This window comes from Podarcis bocagei, assembly GCF_964188305.1.
Source record: "Podarcis bocagei genome assembly, chromosome: 8".
In the NCBI taxonomy this organism is placed as follows: domain Eukaryota; kingdom Metazoa; phylum Chordata; class Lepidosauria; order Squamata; family Lacertidae; genus Podarcis; species Podarcis bocagei.
Window position 1 is genome coordinate 6,152,809 of NC_138133.1, and position 17,480 is coordinate 6,170,288.

General features: G+C 47.2%; 1 protein-coding gene across 2 annotated transcripts in view; it reads right to left on the reverse strand.

The window, feature by feature from the left end:
- Positions 1 to 16,675, reverse strand: part of FCHSD1 (FCH and double SH3 domains 1) — a 21,792-nt gene extending 5,117 nt beyond the window's left edge. Inside the window, exons 1-14 of one of the 2 annotated variants that reach the window (XM_081206353.1) lie at positions 16,541 to 16,675; positions 15,505 to 15,602; positions 14,621 to 14,666; positions 9,109 to 9,182; positions 7,584 to 7,728; positions 7,272 to 7,408; positions 7,001 to 7,064; positions 6,705 to 6,833; positions 6,040 to 6,162; positions 4,232 to 4,327; positions 4,023 to 4,139; positions 3,104 to 3,208; positions 1,433 to 1,594; positions 484 to 612 (exon numbers count right to left, since the gene is read on the reverse strand). In XM_081206353.1, coding sequence (XP_081062479.1) covers positions 484 to 612; positions 1,433 to 1,594; positions 3,104 to 3,208; positions 4,023 to 4,139; positions 4,232 to 4,327; positions 6,040 to 6,162; positions 6,705 to 6,833; positions 7,001 to 7,064; positions 7,272 to 7,408; positions 7,584 to 7,728; positions 9,109 to 9,182; positions 14,621 to 14,666; positions 15,505 to 15,602; positions 16,541 to 16,561 — 1,446 coding nt within the window. In that variant the 5' untranslated portion in view covers positions 16,562 to 16,675. Of the gene's footprint in view, positions 1 to 483; positions 613 to 1,432; positions 1,595 to 3,103; positions 3,209 to 4,022; positions 4,140 to 4,228; positions 4,328 to 6,039; positions 6,163 to 6,704; positions 6,834 to 7,000; positions 7,065 to 7,271; positions 7,409 to 7,583; positions 7,729 to 9,108; positions 9,183 to 14,620; positions 14,667 to 15,504; positions 15,603 to 16,540 lie in introns of both variants that reach the window. The other variant, XM_081206352.1, reaches the window with a different exon arrangement.
- Positions 16,676 to 17,480: the final 805 nt, after the last annotated feature.

Here is a 17,480-nt window from a genome sequence, read left to right on the forward strand (position 1 = left end):
TTTGTTGGAAGCTGCCCAGAGTGGCTGGGGAAACTCAGCCAGATGGGCGGGGTATAAATAAATAAATTATTATTATTATTATTATTATTATTATTATTATTATTATTATTATTATGCTCATTCCGGCATCATGAAGCCATGATTTGTTATGTCTCAAATGTGCCACTGTTTGAGATTTCCAGGTACAGTGTAAGACACGAGGAATCACTGTCAAAATCCAGGTATGTGTGGGAGTGAAGACATTTAGCAAACATCTATCCCATTTTCCCAGTTCTACTCCCTTTGTTATCGTTTACATCACTTGCTGTTAAGAAGCTCAGCTGGAGAGTCTCTTGCTTAAGGTACCTCAAAATTCTGACCGTGCCCTTGCTGAAGCCCCTGAAAAGCCACCTAGAAGTGTTTTTTGAGCTTTGTAATGATAAATTAAGGTGAAGGGCATGCTGCAAGCAGCAATTCATATTTAGGAGAAGAAAGAAGTATTACCTGGTATGGGAAAAATACTCTGCAGGATGAAGGATAAGCACGAACCATGCTTGGACTTGGCCTCGTGTCCTCAAACAGTTCTGTGTTGTCGTCATAGTCATCAAACTCAGCAAGATCAAAGTCTTCTGCCTGATGGAAGATTTATTATTGTCAGCTAAAATGACAAGCCAAACAAATATAAAGAAAAGGCAGCTCCAGGCCAAAGACACAGAATCTCAGATCATTGGGGATGGGGGGTGGGGTTTCACTCCAAGGAAACACCACATCACAAAGAGAATGGGGAATGGGAATATTTGCCCTGAAGGAGCGTCTCCACCCCCATCGTTCTGCCCGGACACTGAGGTCCAGCGCCGAGGGCCTTCTGGCAGTTCCCTCCCTGCGAGAAGCCAAGTTACAGGGAACCAGGCAGAGGGCCTTCTCAGTGGTGGCGCCCGCCCTGTGGAATGCCCTCCCACCAGATGTCAAAGAGAAAAACAACTACCAGACTTTTAGAAGACATCTGAAGGCAGCCCTGTTTAGGGAAGCTTTTAATGTTTAACAGACCACTGTATTTTAATATTTTGTTGGAAGCCGCCCAGAGTGGCTGGGGAAACCCAGCCAGATGGGCGGGGTATAAATAATAAATTATTATTATTATTGCCCAGATTCTCCCCAAGACAGACTTCAGTCAAGCAGGGGGAATGGTCCCAGTTTGGGCAAGAGAATGCAGACAAGTTCGAAAGCTCCTTGCAGCCCTTGGGCTGAAGAGTCTCTCTTCCCCTGAAACTAGTGTCTCAAAGATGCCCTTTTCAGATGTACCGCCAACTGCACAGAAGCCTCTTCCATGTGTTGTTCCCATGCAGCAGAAGGACGTGTCTGAGTGATGCAGCAACCTTCACGGGGCCTGGGGTGGGGGCGCAGCTCTTTCCAAGGGTTAGGGAGCTGATCTTTGGGGAGAGGCAACTCTTACCGTCGGAGTGGAGCCTCTCTCAGACCTGCGAGCTTCGCTGAGCCGCCGCTCTTGCTCCATTTCGTCCAGCACCTGCCCCATGCTGCTTGCCAGCCAGGTATCGACATCCAGGCCAGCCTGACGCAGGAGAGCTAGTCGTGCCTCCGCCTTCACCTTGCTGATCTAAAGAGAGGGCAAGAACCGTCCTGTGATCAAGCAATGAATCAGCAATTCCTTCCTCAAACAACTGTCACATCCAGCCACAAGCAGAACAAAGGAAACGACAAGCCTGGTCTTTCAAATGGAGAAAAGCAGCAGCTAGCAGATTAGGAATGCCCTTCAGCACCAAGAATGCCACCCTCTGAATGACAGTCAGAAGCCAATGCCCTGGCAGCAAAGGCAGGGTAGAAGGCTGCCCCTCCTCAGTTACCACCCAACCTTCTTTTCCTTTCTCTTTTTTAAATGCAAACTCCCACAGCACATATACACACAGGACCAATGCCACTGGATGGAGCTTTCCTCTCTACCCCTCTGTCTGGGGTTCTGTTTTTTTACTGTAGAGGTCTGTCCCAAAAAAGGGGGAGGGGAAAGGCAAGAATCCCACTGGGCGCTACAACCTCTTGGTTACACCTAAAATGCACATTTTATACATGCCGGCCAGGAGCCAGTTATGATGTTTGCCTGCAAAACACTTAGGAACCTAATGCAATGGTACCTCCTGTTGTTCTGAACCTAGGAATCTAATTCTGCTATTGATTTTGAGCCTCTCCATGCATTCGCCCACCCTCCTTTCCACAGCATCTTATACCCTCCTTTCCCTCAATAAAAGAACAGAAATTTCCTTTGTTTGAAATCTGGTTTATCACACACAAGGCAGAGCAGGGGAGATGAGAAGCTGGCGGAAATCATTTTCCAAATGTAGATCCACCTGTGACTGGCTAACTGCATCAGAAGAGATAAAACATCGAAGTCTCAATATGATGATGCATTAACCTGTTTATTCTGGGATGCTATTATTCTGGGACATGGGTGGCATTGTGGGTTAAACCACAGAGCCTAGGACTTGCCGATCAGAAGGTCAGTGGTTCGAATCCCTGCGACGGGGTGAGCTCCCGTTGCTTGATCCCTGCTCCTGCCAACCTAGCAGTTCAAAAGCACGTCAGAGTGCAAGTAGATAAATAGGTACTGCTCCAGTGGGAAGGTAAACGGCACTTCCGTGCGCTGCTCTGGTTCGCCAGAAGCAGCTTAGTCATGCTGGCCACATGACCCGGAAGCTGTACACCGGCTCCCTCGGCCAGTAAAGAGAGATGAGCGCCGCAACCCCAGAGTCGGCCACGACTGGACCTAATGGTCAGGGGTCCCTTTACCTTTTTTACCTATACCATTTCACCTCTTCAACAAGTTAAACTTTACAGAGCATGGAGATTCTAGTCCCCTGGCTATAAAATACAGTCAAATGGGGTGATGGGCTGGCTACCTTCAGTTGGAATTTTTCTCCTGGGCAATGCAGCCTGCTCTTTTCACCCCTGCAATATTTGCCGTCAAGTCAGCAAAAGCACCAGAAAGCACACACACAGGACACAAATGCCAGGAGCCCACAAGGGATATCAATGGCACACAGTCAACAGCTTCAGACAGACAAGCATTGCTGACCACTCTGGAAAATGCCAGGCAGCCTGCAGTCAGACGCACCTCAGCCTTCCGTAGGTTCTCTCTTATCTCCTCCATCCTCTTCTCCATGGTGGTCATCTCTGCCTCAGGGGCCTGCTGCCTCCTGGCTTCCATTCTCTGTAGAACCTGCTCAACCCAATATTGAATACTTAAGTGATCCTAGCAACATTTTCTGGGCAAATTCTGTTTTCTTGTCTCAGGAATCCTGAAAGAAACCTTGCGTCAGTTCAGTCTTTGGCCCTTGAAATCAGAATGGCCACAGGAACCTCAAAATTTGCAATAGGCCACGTCTTCTTTAATGAAATTATAGAACCTTTTTTGTGGCTGCTGAGGTGAAATCATTAAACAGGATGAAGTCTGTTCTTCTTTTCAGAGTGAAAAAAATCATTAGAACAGAATAACTGGCTGGGATCCTGTCTTGGGGAAACATCCCCTGGACTCCAAGGAGTTTGCTAGATTCTCCTCTGCCAGCTCCAGAAATCCAAAAGCTTTATCCAGTAGAGGAGAGGGGGAAATTGCCTGGAAACCTCCATTTCCATTTCTGACAGCTGCTCCTCCTCTTTCAGGGAAAAAGGGCCCCAATTCTAAGGAGACTGCCCAAAGGAGGAGGGAAGGAAAGCGACTTGCCAGTGAAAGTAACCACAAGGTCCTGAAGGACTGGAGCCCCACAAAAACCCCGCTCTCTTGATCTAAGCAGGAAGAAAACTGTGTTTTTTTTCTTCATGGGTGAAGACAGGGGTTTATTTTACCCTGCCCCCAGACACCGATGGGTGGATTAACTCTTCACAGGATTTTATGCTATTCCCAGTTCATATCCATCCACCCACATAATGCAGAAGATAAAAGTACAACCAGGAAAAGGGGATTATTCCCTCTAATTTCATGGACAAGTCCTATCACATGGAAAGTATTTCCTGGGAAATAAAGCCTGGCTGCTCACCTGCTCACTGACAGTTTTTATTTTGTAATCTCTGGCTGCTCGAGCGGCCCAGCGACGTGCCTCCTTCTCTAACCCGCTCTCCCCAAGGCTGCTGCCACTTTCATGCAGAAGAGAAGTCTGGGAAGAAATAGGCTTGTTAGCAGCCCTGTCCGAAGACACCCTTCTCCTCCTGGGCAAGGGCTAGAGGAGGACTGCTTCTTTCTTACCACCTGGTCAGCTCCTGCTGGCTGAAAGGGCTGCATGACCATCGCTGAAAATGCAGCATTATCCTGGAGGAAGAGGAGGAGATTCTGCTCCTGGCACACCTGCAAGAACAACCAGGAAGAAAAGAAAGTCTGAGAGATGCCAAGCAAGTGAGAGAGAAAGCTGCCTTCACTGCACTACCGCCAGCCTGTCCTTCCTGGAGGAAAGGCTGCTGGCAGGGTCTCTGCTGTTTCTGTGTTCCAAAGAGCTGCCTTGTCCAAAGTCTCAGTGGTCCAGCATTTATTTATTTTATTTTATCAAACACAATTCTGATGAAGAACATGCATTTCAAGTGCACATTTGCAATGTTCTTCATCAGCTAAATCTGAGGGCCCAATGCAAATCACTCAAGGGCCACTTGTAGATTTCTACATCTTTAAGAGAGCCAGACTACATCCGTCTCAGAAAAGTGTTTGATGCAGTATTTTCTTTTTTTAATCTGGTTATCTGTCACCACCTCTTTTATTTCTGTGCTTATAGTGTATATTCATTTTTCTCTGCATGAGTAAATGATATCTCTGTAATTATTTTATTTGTTTACTGGTTTATTAAATTTATATACCACCCTTCATTCAAAGAGCACAGGGCGATTTAAACCATAAAAAATATATAATGAGAACACAAAAGACATAGCAGAAAAACAAACCAACAATCCCTCCTCCTACAAACACATTTAAAAGGCCATAGAATGTTCTTCAGCCAAAGGCCTGGCTATAGAAAAACATTTTTGCCTGGCACCTGAAGATATGTAATGAAGGGGCCAGGCGAGCCTCCCTAGGAGGAGCATTCTACAGACAGGGGGCCACTGCAGAAAAGGCCCTGTTCTTGAGTTGCCACCCTCTGGACCTCTAGCTCAGGAGGCACATGAAGGAGGGCCTCAAATAAGGATCACAAGGTCCAGGTCGGTGGACCTCAAGGTATTTGTAACTCCACCCATTACCCCTTCCTCACCTTTCTTATGCTATATTTTCCTGCTCCCACAATCTCTCAGGTGCTCCTCCTCTCTCCACATCCCATAGTGCCATCTCCTCTTTCTCTGTAGGCTTCTCTTTATCCCATTCGTCAACCATCCCTGTCCTATAGATTCTCTGTGGCCCGTCTGTTACCATCTTTTTTCTTTAATTTTGCTTGTGCTCCCTACATCCTATCCCAAATTTTACTCTTCTTGACTGAGCTCCACAACACCACCATACCATTCTTTTGCTCCTCCAACAATTCACACACCAAGAGGGCACCAGAGGCAGATGAAGCCTTGGTGGGCTTCAGCAGGTTGGAAAAGCTTAAGAGACAGCCCTATCCCACCTGCTGGTAGGCCTCTGAGGGCTCACAGGTTATTCCCCAAAAAGGTAGAGAAGGTCTAACAAGGTGGTTATCATTTCCTTTGGATTGGTCCCAAAGAAAAGCACTTGAAGTTGCTTACAGTATCTCAGAAATGAAGACCTAGGGCTACCACAAGTTCATTTGGGGAATGGTTGCTCCACAGCAACACTAAACTGTGACATGTAAGGTGGGGGAAGAAAGTCCAAACTTGCTAGGCAAGAGAATGAGGGCCAAAACAGAAGGGACACTGGAGATCCATGATTGTATTTCTCAACTTTTCTTCTTCTTCAGAAAACTTTAGAATAGTCACAGAGGGCTTGGATTTCTATTGGAGGAGATCTGAAAACATCAAATGTAAAAATATGCCTGTATTTTTCTCCCAATAGGAGAACAGCAGTTTTGGGGATACCCTACAGACCCCTAGAAACACAGTCACCTACGAGCGCCTTGTTACCTGTGCAGATGTACCCAGAACATGCTGGAAAAGTTCCTGTGTGCCTTGGCAGACCTCCAGCTCTGTCTTGCTGATCAGGGTCAGCTGGTCTCTGAGCCGCTCATAAAGGTCACCATCTAGCATCTGACAAAACACAGATCCAACAGGTTGGGTGGTGCACAGCGAAAAGAGGAACAGGAAGGGAGGCTCCTCCAGGACAGAGGTACACCCAGGAGAAGAGAGATCATTCCACCCAAACTTGCTGCAGTGCAGGGAGTCATCCAAAATGAGGCAACTCCCTACACTCCTTCAGAGAAAAACAGGGGCCTATTTGAGGGAAGATATTTGTGGGATTGGCAAAAACCTGGGAAATAGAATTTGGTTCAAGCTAAAATCCTGTGCAGCAAAAGAAAAGACCCCAGTAGGCGGCAATCCAAGCATTTTAGGAAAGGATAAAAAACATGTAATTCTCCCCATCTTTTTTTTAAAGGGACACAGCTGCAGGAAGGTGAAATTGCTAACTAGGGGAGTGTGTGTCGGTGGAGAGGAAGCTGTGTACCACTGTCCCTTCCCACAGAGTTTTCCTGTTCAAAGTTATGGCCTGCCACAGCTATACAAGAAGCTGCCCAGGTCTGCAAAGTTGTCCTCAGAGGAGAAGGTGTGCAGTGTAAGAAGAGAGCTCTTACCTTGAAAACAGCAGGCAGCTCCACATGGATGTAGTGCTCCAGGTGGGCTCTTGCAGCCGCCAGAGTCAAGAGGTACTCATTTCGTGCCACCACCAGCTGCTGTGAATTCTCTGCCATCTGCACAGCGAACTGCAATGAGAGGAACAGAGGGCCATGCACTTAACATTTCAAAGGCCTACCAAACCCACACCCCACATCGGGAAGCTCTCTGCCAGCCCACTGTGCGACGTGCGCACCCCTCAGGCCTCTGTAACCCACTTCAGTGTCCCAGTGGGGTGGCAGGATGGGCCTCTGACCTTGGCGCTGAGCTTCTGCAAGCTGGCCTTCGTGTGAAATATGCCGTGGTCACTCTTCCTGAGCCTGTGGAGGAGAGGGAAAAGGACAGGCATCAGTTTCCACAGATCCTCTGGATGCAAACCACCAAGTGATGCTCAGCTCTGGAAAGCTCTACCTTAAGTCCCAGAGCATACGAGACTTGCGAAAACAACATGGTGCAGCCCACTGGGACCCCCTGGCACTCGCATTTTGGGATTCCCCTGCTTGGGGGGTAGGGAACCGGGGCCTCACCTGGCATCCACATCGGCAGCCTTCTCTCTGGCTACCTCACTGGACCGCTCAATCTGTGTGTAATGCTTCTTGGTTTTGCTGACTTCCTTCACCGTCTCCAGCAGCTCAGTCTGGATATTCAGCAGCTGGTCCATGCCCTAGGAGAACAGGTGGGGAAGTGGTCCGACAGTCAGGTCAGCATCCTGCCCTCTGCCAGCTGCTGCTCAACCCCTTAGCGGAGTCTCAAGAACCCCTCCCCATCCAGAGCCAAGCACGGTTTCTCTGTCCCCAAAGGCTTGCTACTAGGACCCTCCTAGCCCACCCAAAGAGTACCTTTTTGAACAAGTGTTCTTTTGACATACGAGCGGTTTTAGCTGCCTCTGCGCTCACACTGCGATAATTATCGGAGGCAGCCAGCCTGGACTGACCAGAAGAGACGGTGCCATCGATCACACCTTTCCAGACTCCAAAGACACTCCTGCAGAAATATTAGAGGAGGTCAAGGCGTTACCAGCTTTCACCAGCCCCTGCTTCTGATTTCATGAGGTCTGAGGACTCCTCTGTCCTCCAGGAACACCAGGGCTTTTCATTTCCTGACAGCCACTGCACTAAGCAGCATGGTATATGCAGTACAGGCCAGCCAGACGCATCTTTCTAAACATTTGCTGATTCGCACTCAGTCCCCATTAGACTATGTGCACAGCGATATCTATCAGCAGCCTCCTGAAGTGCTAAAACCACTTCCTGAGCTCTTTGAGTATAAAGCCCCATCCAGGCTCAGAGCTTGTGCTTCATTGCATCAGCTTCTCTCTCCACAAAACATCCTCCAAGATTCTTAGAACTTGCCTTGAGGTTAAATTTGAGGAAGCTCTATCGAATGGCTGCATTAGACCAACAACACAAGGCAACAGCATCCACTATGTCAAGGTTCAGTTGACTCATTTTTTCTGCCAGGCCTGTGTGCTCCAGTTGCCAGCTTCTCCCACCTTGCTCCTCACATCCTTCCACCCATTTCCCGAGTCCAGTTGTTGCGCCCACATCCTCATTTCCCTGGAATGATGGCTTAACGCTGCTTCTTTACTTCCTCCCACCTGCTTTCTTTGCTTTCCAGCTAAGAGAGACTCCTTCCTCCCAAGTAATAGAGGAAGAAAGTAATCCGGGTGGCACTTTTGCTTCCTGCACTAAAATTCAAGGGCAAGCACAGATACTGCATTGACAGATGTCTTGATTAAAGAAAGGCATAAAGCCACAATGCAATATCAAAAACCACCACACTTTCTGCTAAGAGGTTTTCAACATTATAGGTTAGGGAGCTGAAAAGAAAGAGAAAGCCTCTTTGAATTCAAAGAGCTGGGCACTTAAAGGAACAATAGCCACATTTCCCCAGGCATATACATGACCAGGGGTCAGCAAAATTTTTCAGCAGGGGGCTGGTCCACTGTCCCTCAGCCCCCCAGGGGGGGAATGAATGAATTCCTATGCCCCACAAATAACCCAGAGATGCATTTTAAATAAAAGCATACATTCTACTCATGTAAAACATGCCGATTCCCAGATTGTCTGTGGGCTGGATTTAGAAGGCGATTGGGCCAGATCCGGCCCCTAGTTTGCCTACCCATGTACATGACCAAAAACACACATATAATTAAACATGGTGGTATTGCTATTTGGACTACCCTTGAGAACAGCTGTAATCAGAGGTGGATTCAGATGAACACCAAGACTGGGAGACGAGTACAGGACTACGATGTCCCCCTTCTCCTCAAACGCTATCCTTTCCAGCTGCTAAGCCAGGCGAGCCCCTTCCCCAATAAGCAAGGCAGCTCAGCTCCTTTCGCCACAAAGCCCAGTTCCTCACCTGGAGTCACTGGCGACGTTCCAGCCCCGCTGCCCATCTCTCTTCTGATACTGACTTGCCAGCCTTTGCAATGCCTGTAAATATATACGGTGTATTTATTCTGAAACATTTTGTGCCCCATCTTTCCACCCATGTGAAGTCTGCAAGATGGAGATGGAGAGTAGTCGAAAACAAAACAACAACACACGCCAGACCTCCCTCTCCCTGAAAGCTCCTGCAAATATGGCCACTGGCCTTTTTGGGTATCCCTCCCAATTCCGCATGCAGAAAACTTAGCAGATGAATCACCCAGGGTGTTTGTTGTGGCCCCCCTGCTGAGTTGCAGGTGTAAGAGTGGCCTCCAGCGGCTGCCTCTTCCTCTCCACAGCAGTTCCAAGAAGAAGAAGAGGAGGCCGTGTGTGTGTGTGTGTGTGTGTGTGTGTGTGTGGAGATTCTCCGGCTCCATTAGCTATTATCAGCAACTATCTTCTTTTTTATAGGTGGCCTGGGAAGCACGGCTGAAGCTAAGCAGGCCTGGCCACTGACTGCATGGGAGGCCACTGAGGAACCATGCTAATTTGCAGTGAACTTTGTAAGAGAAAAGTAAAGGTAAAGGGACCCCTGACCATTAGGTCCAGTCACGGACGACTCTGGGGTTGCAGCGCTCATCTCACTTTACTGGCCGAGGGAGCCGGTGTACAGCTTCTGGGTCATGTGGCCAGCATGACTAAGCCACTTCTGGCGTACAAGAGCAGAAATGCAGTTTACCTTCCTGACGGAGCGGTATCTATTTATCTACTTGCACTTTGACGTGCTTTTGAACTGCTAGGTTGGCAGGAGCAGGGACCAACCAATGGGAGCTCACCCCGTGGAGGGGATTTGAACCGCCGACCTTCTGGTCAGCAAACCCTAGGCTCTGTGGTTTAACCCACTTAAGGGAGAAGAGTATAAAAGTAACAAGCATCTGATAAAGACCCAAGAGCCAGGATTGTATTGACATGGCAGCTTCTGATATTACTGGTTTGCTGATCAGCAGGTGCTTTTGCCACAGGGAAGATGCTCAGGGTCAAGTACATCCGGGAATGTTTTGCACCCTCCTTTTCCATGGTGTAGGACTGCAGGAAGTCAGTGTGTTAATTGAGCACATCCAATTCTTAAAATAAAACCCGGACGCAGGTATGCTCAGAAACTCAAAACAGCATAAGGCAAAGTTATCACTGGTCCAAGGTTCAGAATACTGTGGTTTCCTGACAGTAACTCAGAGTCAGTTCATGCAACCAATTTCCCCCATGCATGATGGCTTTGTTGTTTTGATTGCTTGCTTGACAAGCCCCATGTGGCACTGGGAGTAGCAAAGAGGTGCACCACAGGAGCAGTGCTGAGTCAGCAGCATGCCAGCCCCTGCGTGAGAAACACTGTCAGTGGTTGTCCCATCCTGCAAGGCTCGCAAGCCAAATGCAGCCAGTCTAAATGCACACATTTTGCCCAGTCATCAGCTGTGTTACAGGGACACCAAGGGCACAGCATTTTCAAACACCTCCGCCACTGGGGCCCAACTGGCTAGGGGGAAAAACAGGAATAAAATATAAAATACTAATAGACACGCAAGAGAGAGGAGGTTTCTCCCTGCCAAATATTAAATTATATTATGAAGCATTCTGTATGTGCTGGTTGAAGGAACGGTTGCTATTGAAGAACCCACATATTTTAGATTTGAAAGGTCATGATAATATTTTTCGTTGCCACGCTTATTTGTAGTATGAAAAGGCAAAAGTACACAAAGGCTTCACAAACCATATAATTAGGGGGAAAATGTATAGAATATGGGATAAATATAACAACTTATTAGAGACTAAAACAACACTTTGGCTTTCACCTTTGGAAGCCATAGCGGTGAAAAAGAAAAATATGGCGGAAAGTTGGGTGACTTATAGAAATTTGCTAAGAGAGGAGGATGGAGAATTTTAATTAAAAGAGTTTAAGGATTTATTGGGGTGTTAACAACATGGTTACAATATCATCATTTGAATGAAGTATTTAAAAAGGATATGAAGTGGGGGTTTGAGGAACAACTATCACAACTAGAGATAAACTGTAATGTTAAAGTGATGTCTAAAATGTTATTGGAATGGGAGACAAAGGACGAACAAGTGAAATCTTCAATGATACACTGGGCAAAAGATATTGGTCATAACATAGAAATGGAAACATGGGAACAATTATGGAATACGAATATAAAATTTACAGTATGTCATGATTTAAGTGGAAATTATATGAAAATGTTATATAGATGGTACCTAACACCTAGTAGATTGGAAAAAATGTATAAATCAAAATTAAAGTGTTGGAAATGTAAAGTGAAAGAAAGTACCTTTTTCCATATATGTGGTGGTCTTGCAATAAGGTTAAAGCTAACTGGGAAATGATATACAATGAATTGAAAAAGATGTTTAAGATAACATTCGTAAAAAACCAGAAGCTTTTCTCTTGGGAATTATGGGATCAGAACTACCTAAAAAGTATAGAAATTTATTTATGTATGTGACCACAGCTGCAAGAAGAAGAAGAAGAAGAAGAAGAGTTTGGATTTGATATCCCGCCTTTCACTCCCCTTCAGGAGTCTCAAAGCGGCTAACATTCTCCTTTCCCTTCCTCCCCCACAACAAACACTCTGTGGGGTGAGTGGGGCTGAGAGACTTCAAAGAAGTGTGACTAGCCCAAGGTCACCCAGCAGCTGCATGTGGAGGAGCGGAGACGCGAACCCGGTTACCCAGATTATGTGACTACCGCTCTTAACCACTACACCACACTGGCTCTCTTATTTATTTATTTATTTTTATTTATTTATTTATTTATTTATTTTTATTTTATTTATTTATTTATTTATTTATTTTTTATTTATTTATTTATTTATTTATTTATTTTATATTTTATTTATTTATTTTTATTTATTTATTATTTATCTTATTTATGTATGTGACCACAGCTGCAAGAATGCTATTTGCCCAAAAATGGAAGGAAGAAGATGTCCCAGCGAGAGAAGAATGGATATAGAAACTAATGGAGTATACAGAAATGGCGAAACTTACCGGAAGAATAAGAAATCAAAATAACAAACTTTTTAGAAAGGAATGGAAATGGTTTATTGAGTATTTACAAATAATCTGCAAACAGATCGAGACATTGGCGGGATTACTGTAAAAACCTGCAGTTCAAAAATATATATGAGAATAGATGAATAAAAGAATAAGTTAAGACAGGCAAGAATGAAAATAAATGTAAAGAACCGCAGAAAGAGAGGGAAGGGAGTCGAAGCTGGAAATGTTAAAATTGTAGTTGAATCATTGTTGTAATGTATATAAATGAAAATTATATATATATATATATATATATATATATATATATATATATATATATATATATATATATATTTGCTTTCGTAGATTTTCACGGGTACAGGAATGCAGGTTTTGGTGTCTTCGGGTGTCTTCCCGTGTAAGAGTTGGGGTGTCTAGGCGACGTTTCGACGAGGTCTCACTCGTCATCTTCAGGCTGGTGCTTTCGGCTTCTTGTTACTGGAACAGAGCAGGATCTCAGTGTTTGAGTTCCTATAAATACTGTTGAGGGGGTGTGGTGTATAGCCTCCAACGTTCTGGGCAGAGAGGAACGTTGGAGGCTATACACCACACCCCCTCAACAGTATTTATAGGAACTCAAACACTGAGATCCTGCTCTGTTCCAGTAACAAGAAGCCGAAAGCACCAGCCTGAAGATGACGAGTGAGACCTCGTCGAAACGTCGCCTAGACACCCCAACTCTTACACGGGAAGACACCCGAAGACACCAAAACCTGCATATATATATATATATATATTCACATTTGGCTTAAAAATAATGTTCACGAATTTGGAAAAGCTGTTGAAAAGCAAACTTCCTCACGATGGATTGGCACACACAGCTCCCAGCCCCTTTGCCTGTATGAGGTCTCCCATACAGAAAATGCAAGTCCCAAACTGTCTATGTGAATCCATGTCGAGGGTAGCACAAAAGGAGAGTAGATGCTAACAGGGTATGAAAGGAGCAGAAGAATCATGTGGCGAAGCCTTTCCTAAAATGTACAAGTTCATGCAGCTGGGGATGGCAGTGCATGTTCAAATGCTCCCCTATTTCAGCAGACAGAAAACCAGCCTTTCCCAAGGCAGGCTAGTTTCTAGAGGCATGGAATTACTTCATACACACAAATATGCCTTATAATTAGTTTATTTTAAACCAGAAAAATTGCCGGGGGGGGGGCGGGGAGAGAAAGGAAGAGAAGAGAAGAGAGAAGAGGAGAGAGAGAAGAGGAACAGGTCATTAACAATTTCCTTGCCTGACATTTCTCTACTCCAATGACTTTTGGAGTTGCTTTTGAAATTGCATATTGGCTTCTTTCGTTTTTTAAAAAAGGGTTCAAATGCAACATGAGTTATGGCTTTAGATGGAGTAATATTCAGCAGTCCAGAAAACGATCCTGCTAAATACGAGAATCAGACCTAAAAGGCATGTTTGTCCCCAAACTCATCTTTCATGTCCAGTTCTAGACGGGCAAAGTGCCTGAAAGGACCCTTCCAAGGCCAGTCCTGTTACAGTTATGTAACCCCCCAGGAGGATGGCAACGCACTTATCAACACCAGTGAATGGCTCGCAAGAATCAAATGGGGAGGAATGAAAAGGATGCTGTCCAACAAGATGGCAGAAGATCAAATGCAGATGAGTGATATGATACACCAAGGGATCACTTTCCTACTCACGTGCAATCCCAGGTTGGGACTTCAAGAGATAATGGCCCAAGCCTCAGTGGGGACAGCCAAACGAAGCCATCTATGTGTGCAGTGGCCAGGTGCAACCAAGAGAGAATCAGAGATTAGGCAGGAGGGCTAAAGGGTAGGATTCTGTCAGCAACACTCAGTAATGTGAGGACATAAAGCCTAGTAGCTTGTTGCAGCACCACTGCTGAGGAAGTTAGGCCTTCAAGGCATGTTGGTTTGATAGCATAGCCTGGGCATAACCCAGGATGCCTCTCCAAAACATGGCCCAGGTGGGAATCAGGTCTATGGTCAGATAAGTACCACTTCTTATTTCAACTTTTTCTAGTGATTGCAAGACGCTTTGCTGTACAAGTTCCAGATACAGCTGACTCCTTGTCTGCCCACTTCCAAGTATAAAAATCACAAGAAGCAGCTGCAGCCGTCTCTTTAGGTCTATCAGCTCCAAGAAAGAGCTCAAATGATCCTTGCCTGCTCACTGGGTCACTTCCTTCAGCTAGGGAAGAGTGCTGGCTTACAGTGGATGGCACAAGCAGAGTCTGTATCCATCGCTTGACACGACTTGTTAGTTAGAGCTCTAAACCCTGGGGAAATGGCCGCTGCTAAAGCCAGACACTTTTTGGTTCTATCCACCACCCTGCCATGATATGTCGCTGGCTACACCCAATTTAAATGGGAGCATGCAACATATTTCAAGCAAGCAGCTCAGAAGCCTTGCATTGTCTCACCTGCCCGTACTCCCTCTCAATGGCAGATCGCTGCTTGCTGTAGGACCTGCAAGCAAGGAGAAGACAAAGGCCCTGAATAACCACACAGCCCAATCTTCTTGCACAATCAGAATCTAAGGGCAAGGGAACAATCTCGCTCTCAAGATCTGCTGGGTGAAGAGCTCTGGGACTCAGCGGAAGCCCAGCTAGCATGCACCCACCCAACTCCCCCTTGCAACTGTAACCTCAGAAATTGCATGGTGCTTTTAAAAAACAAGTTCAAAGAAGTAATAATTACGAAACAACAATTAGTGTGTCATACTTCCTGACAGAAAATTCCAGAGAAGACCTCAACTGAGCAGTTTTCCTAATAACCCAGCAGCTCACATTATTTTAACTTGCATGGCCTCCAGCAAAAGGGGGGGACGACGACTGAGCAGCTGTTGTTTTCGTTGGCCCTGAGACGCCTCCGCCTTGCACAGTAATGGCTCAGGTTTGAGCACATGCTACTCAGCACCACTCTGCTTTGTCCAGTAATCCCCACATTTTAAATATGAACCCCAGCACTGATCCATTGGAAGAGTCCCTGAAACATAACATGCTAACTTCAGGTACAGAATCAACACAAATGACTGCTGGATTTATGTAAGCAGGTGAACAACACTTCTAGCTTAAGGCTGATGCTCTTTACAGGCTAAGCCTCTTGGATAAGGAGCAGCAGGCTCTCGGAAGTTCATGGGTCACCCACTAGCAAGAGGTCAATCTCCATCCCTTGCTTTCTGATTCAATGTCTGTAAAGAGGAAGGCTGTCTTAGGCTGTTTAACAGGGGAGGGAAAGGGTAGCCTTTAGGCCTGTGGCGGAACCTGTTCAGGAGCTTGCCCAGTTCCCAATTTCAGTTTGTTACCTGATGTCCTCTAGGAGTTCCAGCTCCCGTTGTTGCTTGTTCTGAAGGCTTGACAGCTGCTCTATGAGGTGCACTTTCACTTCCTGGGTCAACTTAACCTGCAGAAGAAAGAGAGTTTGCACCTTATCAATGGCAATAGGCCCTCCACAGGGCAAGGAGCAGACAAGCACACACACCTGGAGCAGGAGGAAAAGGAACCCCCTATTTTGCACAGGAATGGAACCGTAAGGCTACGAACCCAGAGGCAGTGGGAAGAGGACCAGCATGACCCCAGTAACAGCTGCCCTCAGGGACCAGCAGCGGGCAGAAGCTCCAGGAGCTCAACCCACATGCAGCAGGTGTAGCAATAGCGTCTAGAAGCCCCTGGCTCAAATCTTGCTTGTCATGAACTCAGTAAGTAGCTTTGGGCAAGTCACTCCTCCTCTCAGTCTCTGCAAAAGGGTTGTTGCAAGGATGACAAGGTAGTGGATGCTAAGCGCTTTAAATACAAAGGCTAGGAATTATGATGCATGAAAGAGTCCAAGAGGTTAGAGGGGGGGCGCCTCCATGTGGCTCCTACAGGCACTGTGGCACCTTCCACCAAGACCCCCTCCATCACCAGCCAAGCCCCTGCCCAATTTTTATATCTAACGAATGTTTGTTTGCTTTCTTGCTTGGGGTGGTAGGGGTTGCCCCTTCCTCTGTGTTTCATTTGCCCTGAGGTGTGTAGATGCTCCCCCCCCCGTCCCGCGTTGTCTGGGAGGAGCTTCTGTACATCTCCACGGTTTTCTCCTTCTGCGAAATGGGTCGTTTGTGGCGCCCGCAAGAGCTTATTAGATTTCCAAATGTGCCCACAGGTTCCCAAAAGTTTGGGGGGGCCCTAGTTTAGAGCCTGACGCGGCGCCGCCAAGGAAGCCGCCCCCTTCAAGGGCGCACGCCCTTTCAGACTAGGGGGCGGGGAGCGCGTCTCGGGGACCCCGCGGCCCCGACTGTGCCCGGGTGCCAAGGAGGGCCCTCCCCGGCTTCTCCTCCGCGAGCTCGGCAGGCAGGGACTTACTTTGCGCGGCGGCGGCTGCATGGCGACGGGCTCCTGGGCGCCCCCGCTTCGCCGCCTCCTTCGGCCGCCCTCGCGACCTCGGCAAGCGGGTCCAGAGCGCGGCGGCGGCGGCGGCGGCGGGGAGGCGAGTCCGGAACTGCCGCGCCGCCCGGCTGGCCTGGCTCCGCCCGGCTCCGCAGAGCGCCGCCCGCCCCTGCCCGCCTCCCCGCCGCTTCCCACGGGGCGTTTTCTCGGGGCTTCGGCGACTGGAAGGAGGCGGTGGCGGGGTTGAGCGCTGCGCTGCCTTTCGGGAACGGGCTGCTGTTAATGGCAGGGGCCGCGCTCTTCTTATCGCAGGCTTTTAATAGCTCTTTTATATATATATATAAGCCAATGCAATTCTGGGCTGCATCAGTAGGAGTATAGCATCTAGATCAAGGGAAGTAATAGTGCCACTGTATTCTGCTCTGGTCAGACCACACCTGGAGTACTGTGTCCAGTTCTGGGCTCCACAGTTCAAGAAGGACACTGACAAACTGGAACGTGTCCAGAGGAGGGCAACCAAAATGGTCAAAGGCCTGGAAACGATGCCTTATGAGGAACGGCTAAGGGAGCTGGGCATGTTTAGCCTGGAGAAGAGGAGGTTAAGGGGTGATATGATAGCCATGTTCAAATATATAAAAGGATGTCACATAGAGGAGGGAGAAAGGTTGTTTTCTGCTGCTCCAGAGAAGCGGACACGGAGCAATGGATCCAAACTACAAGAAAGAAGATTCCACCTAAACATTAGGAAGAACTTCCTGACAGTAAGAGCTGTTCGGCAGTGGAATTTGCTGCCAAGGAGTGTGGTGGAGTCTCCTACTTTGGAGGTCTTTAAGCAGAGGCTTGACAACCATATGTCAGGAGTGCTCTGATGGTGTTTCCTGCTTGGCAGGGGGTTGGACTCGATGGCCCTTGTGGT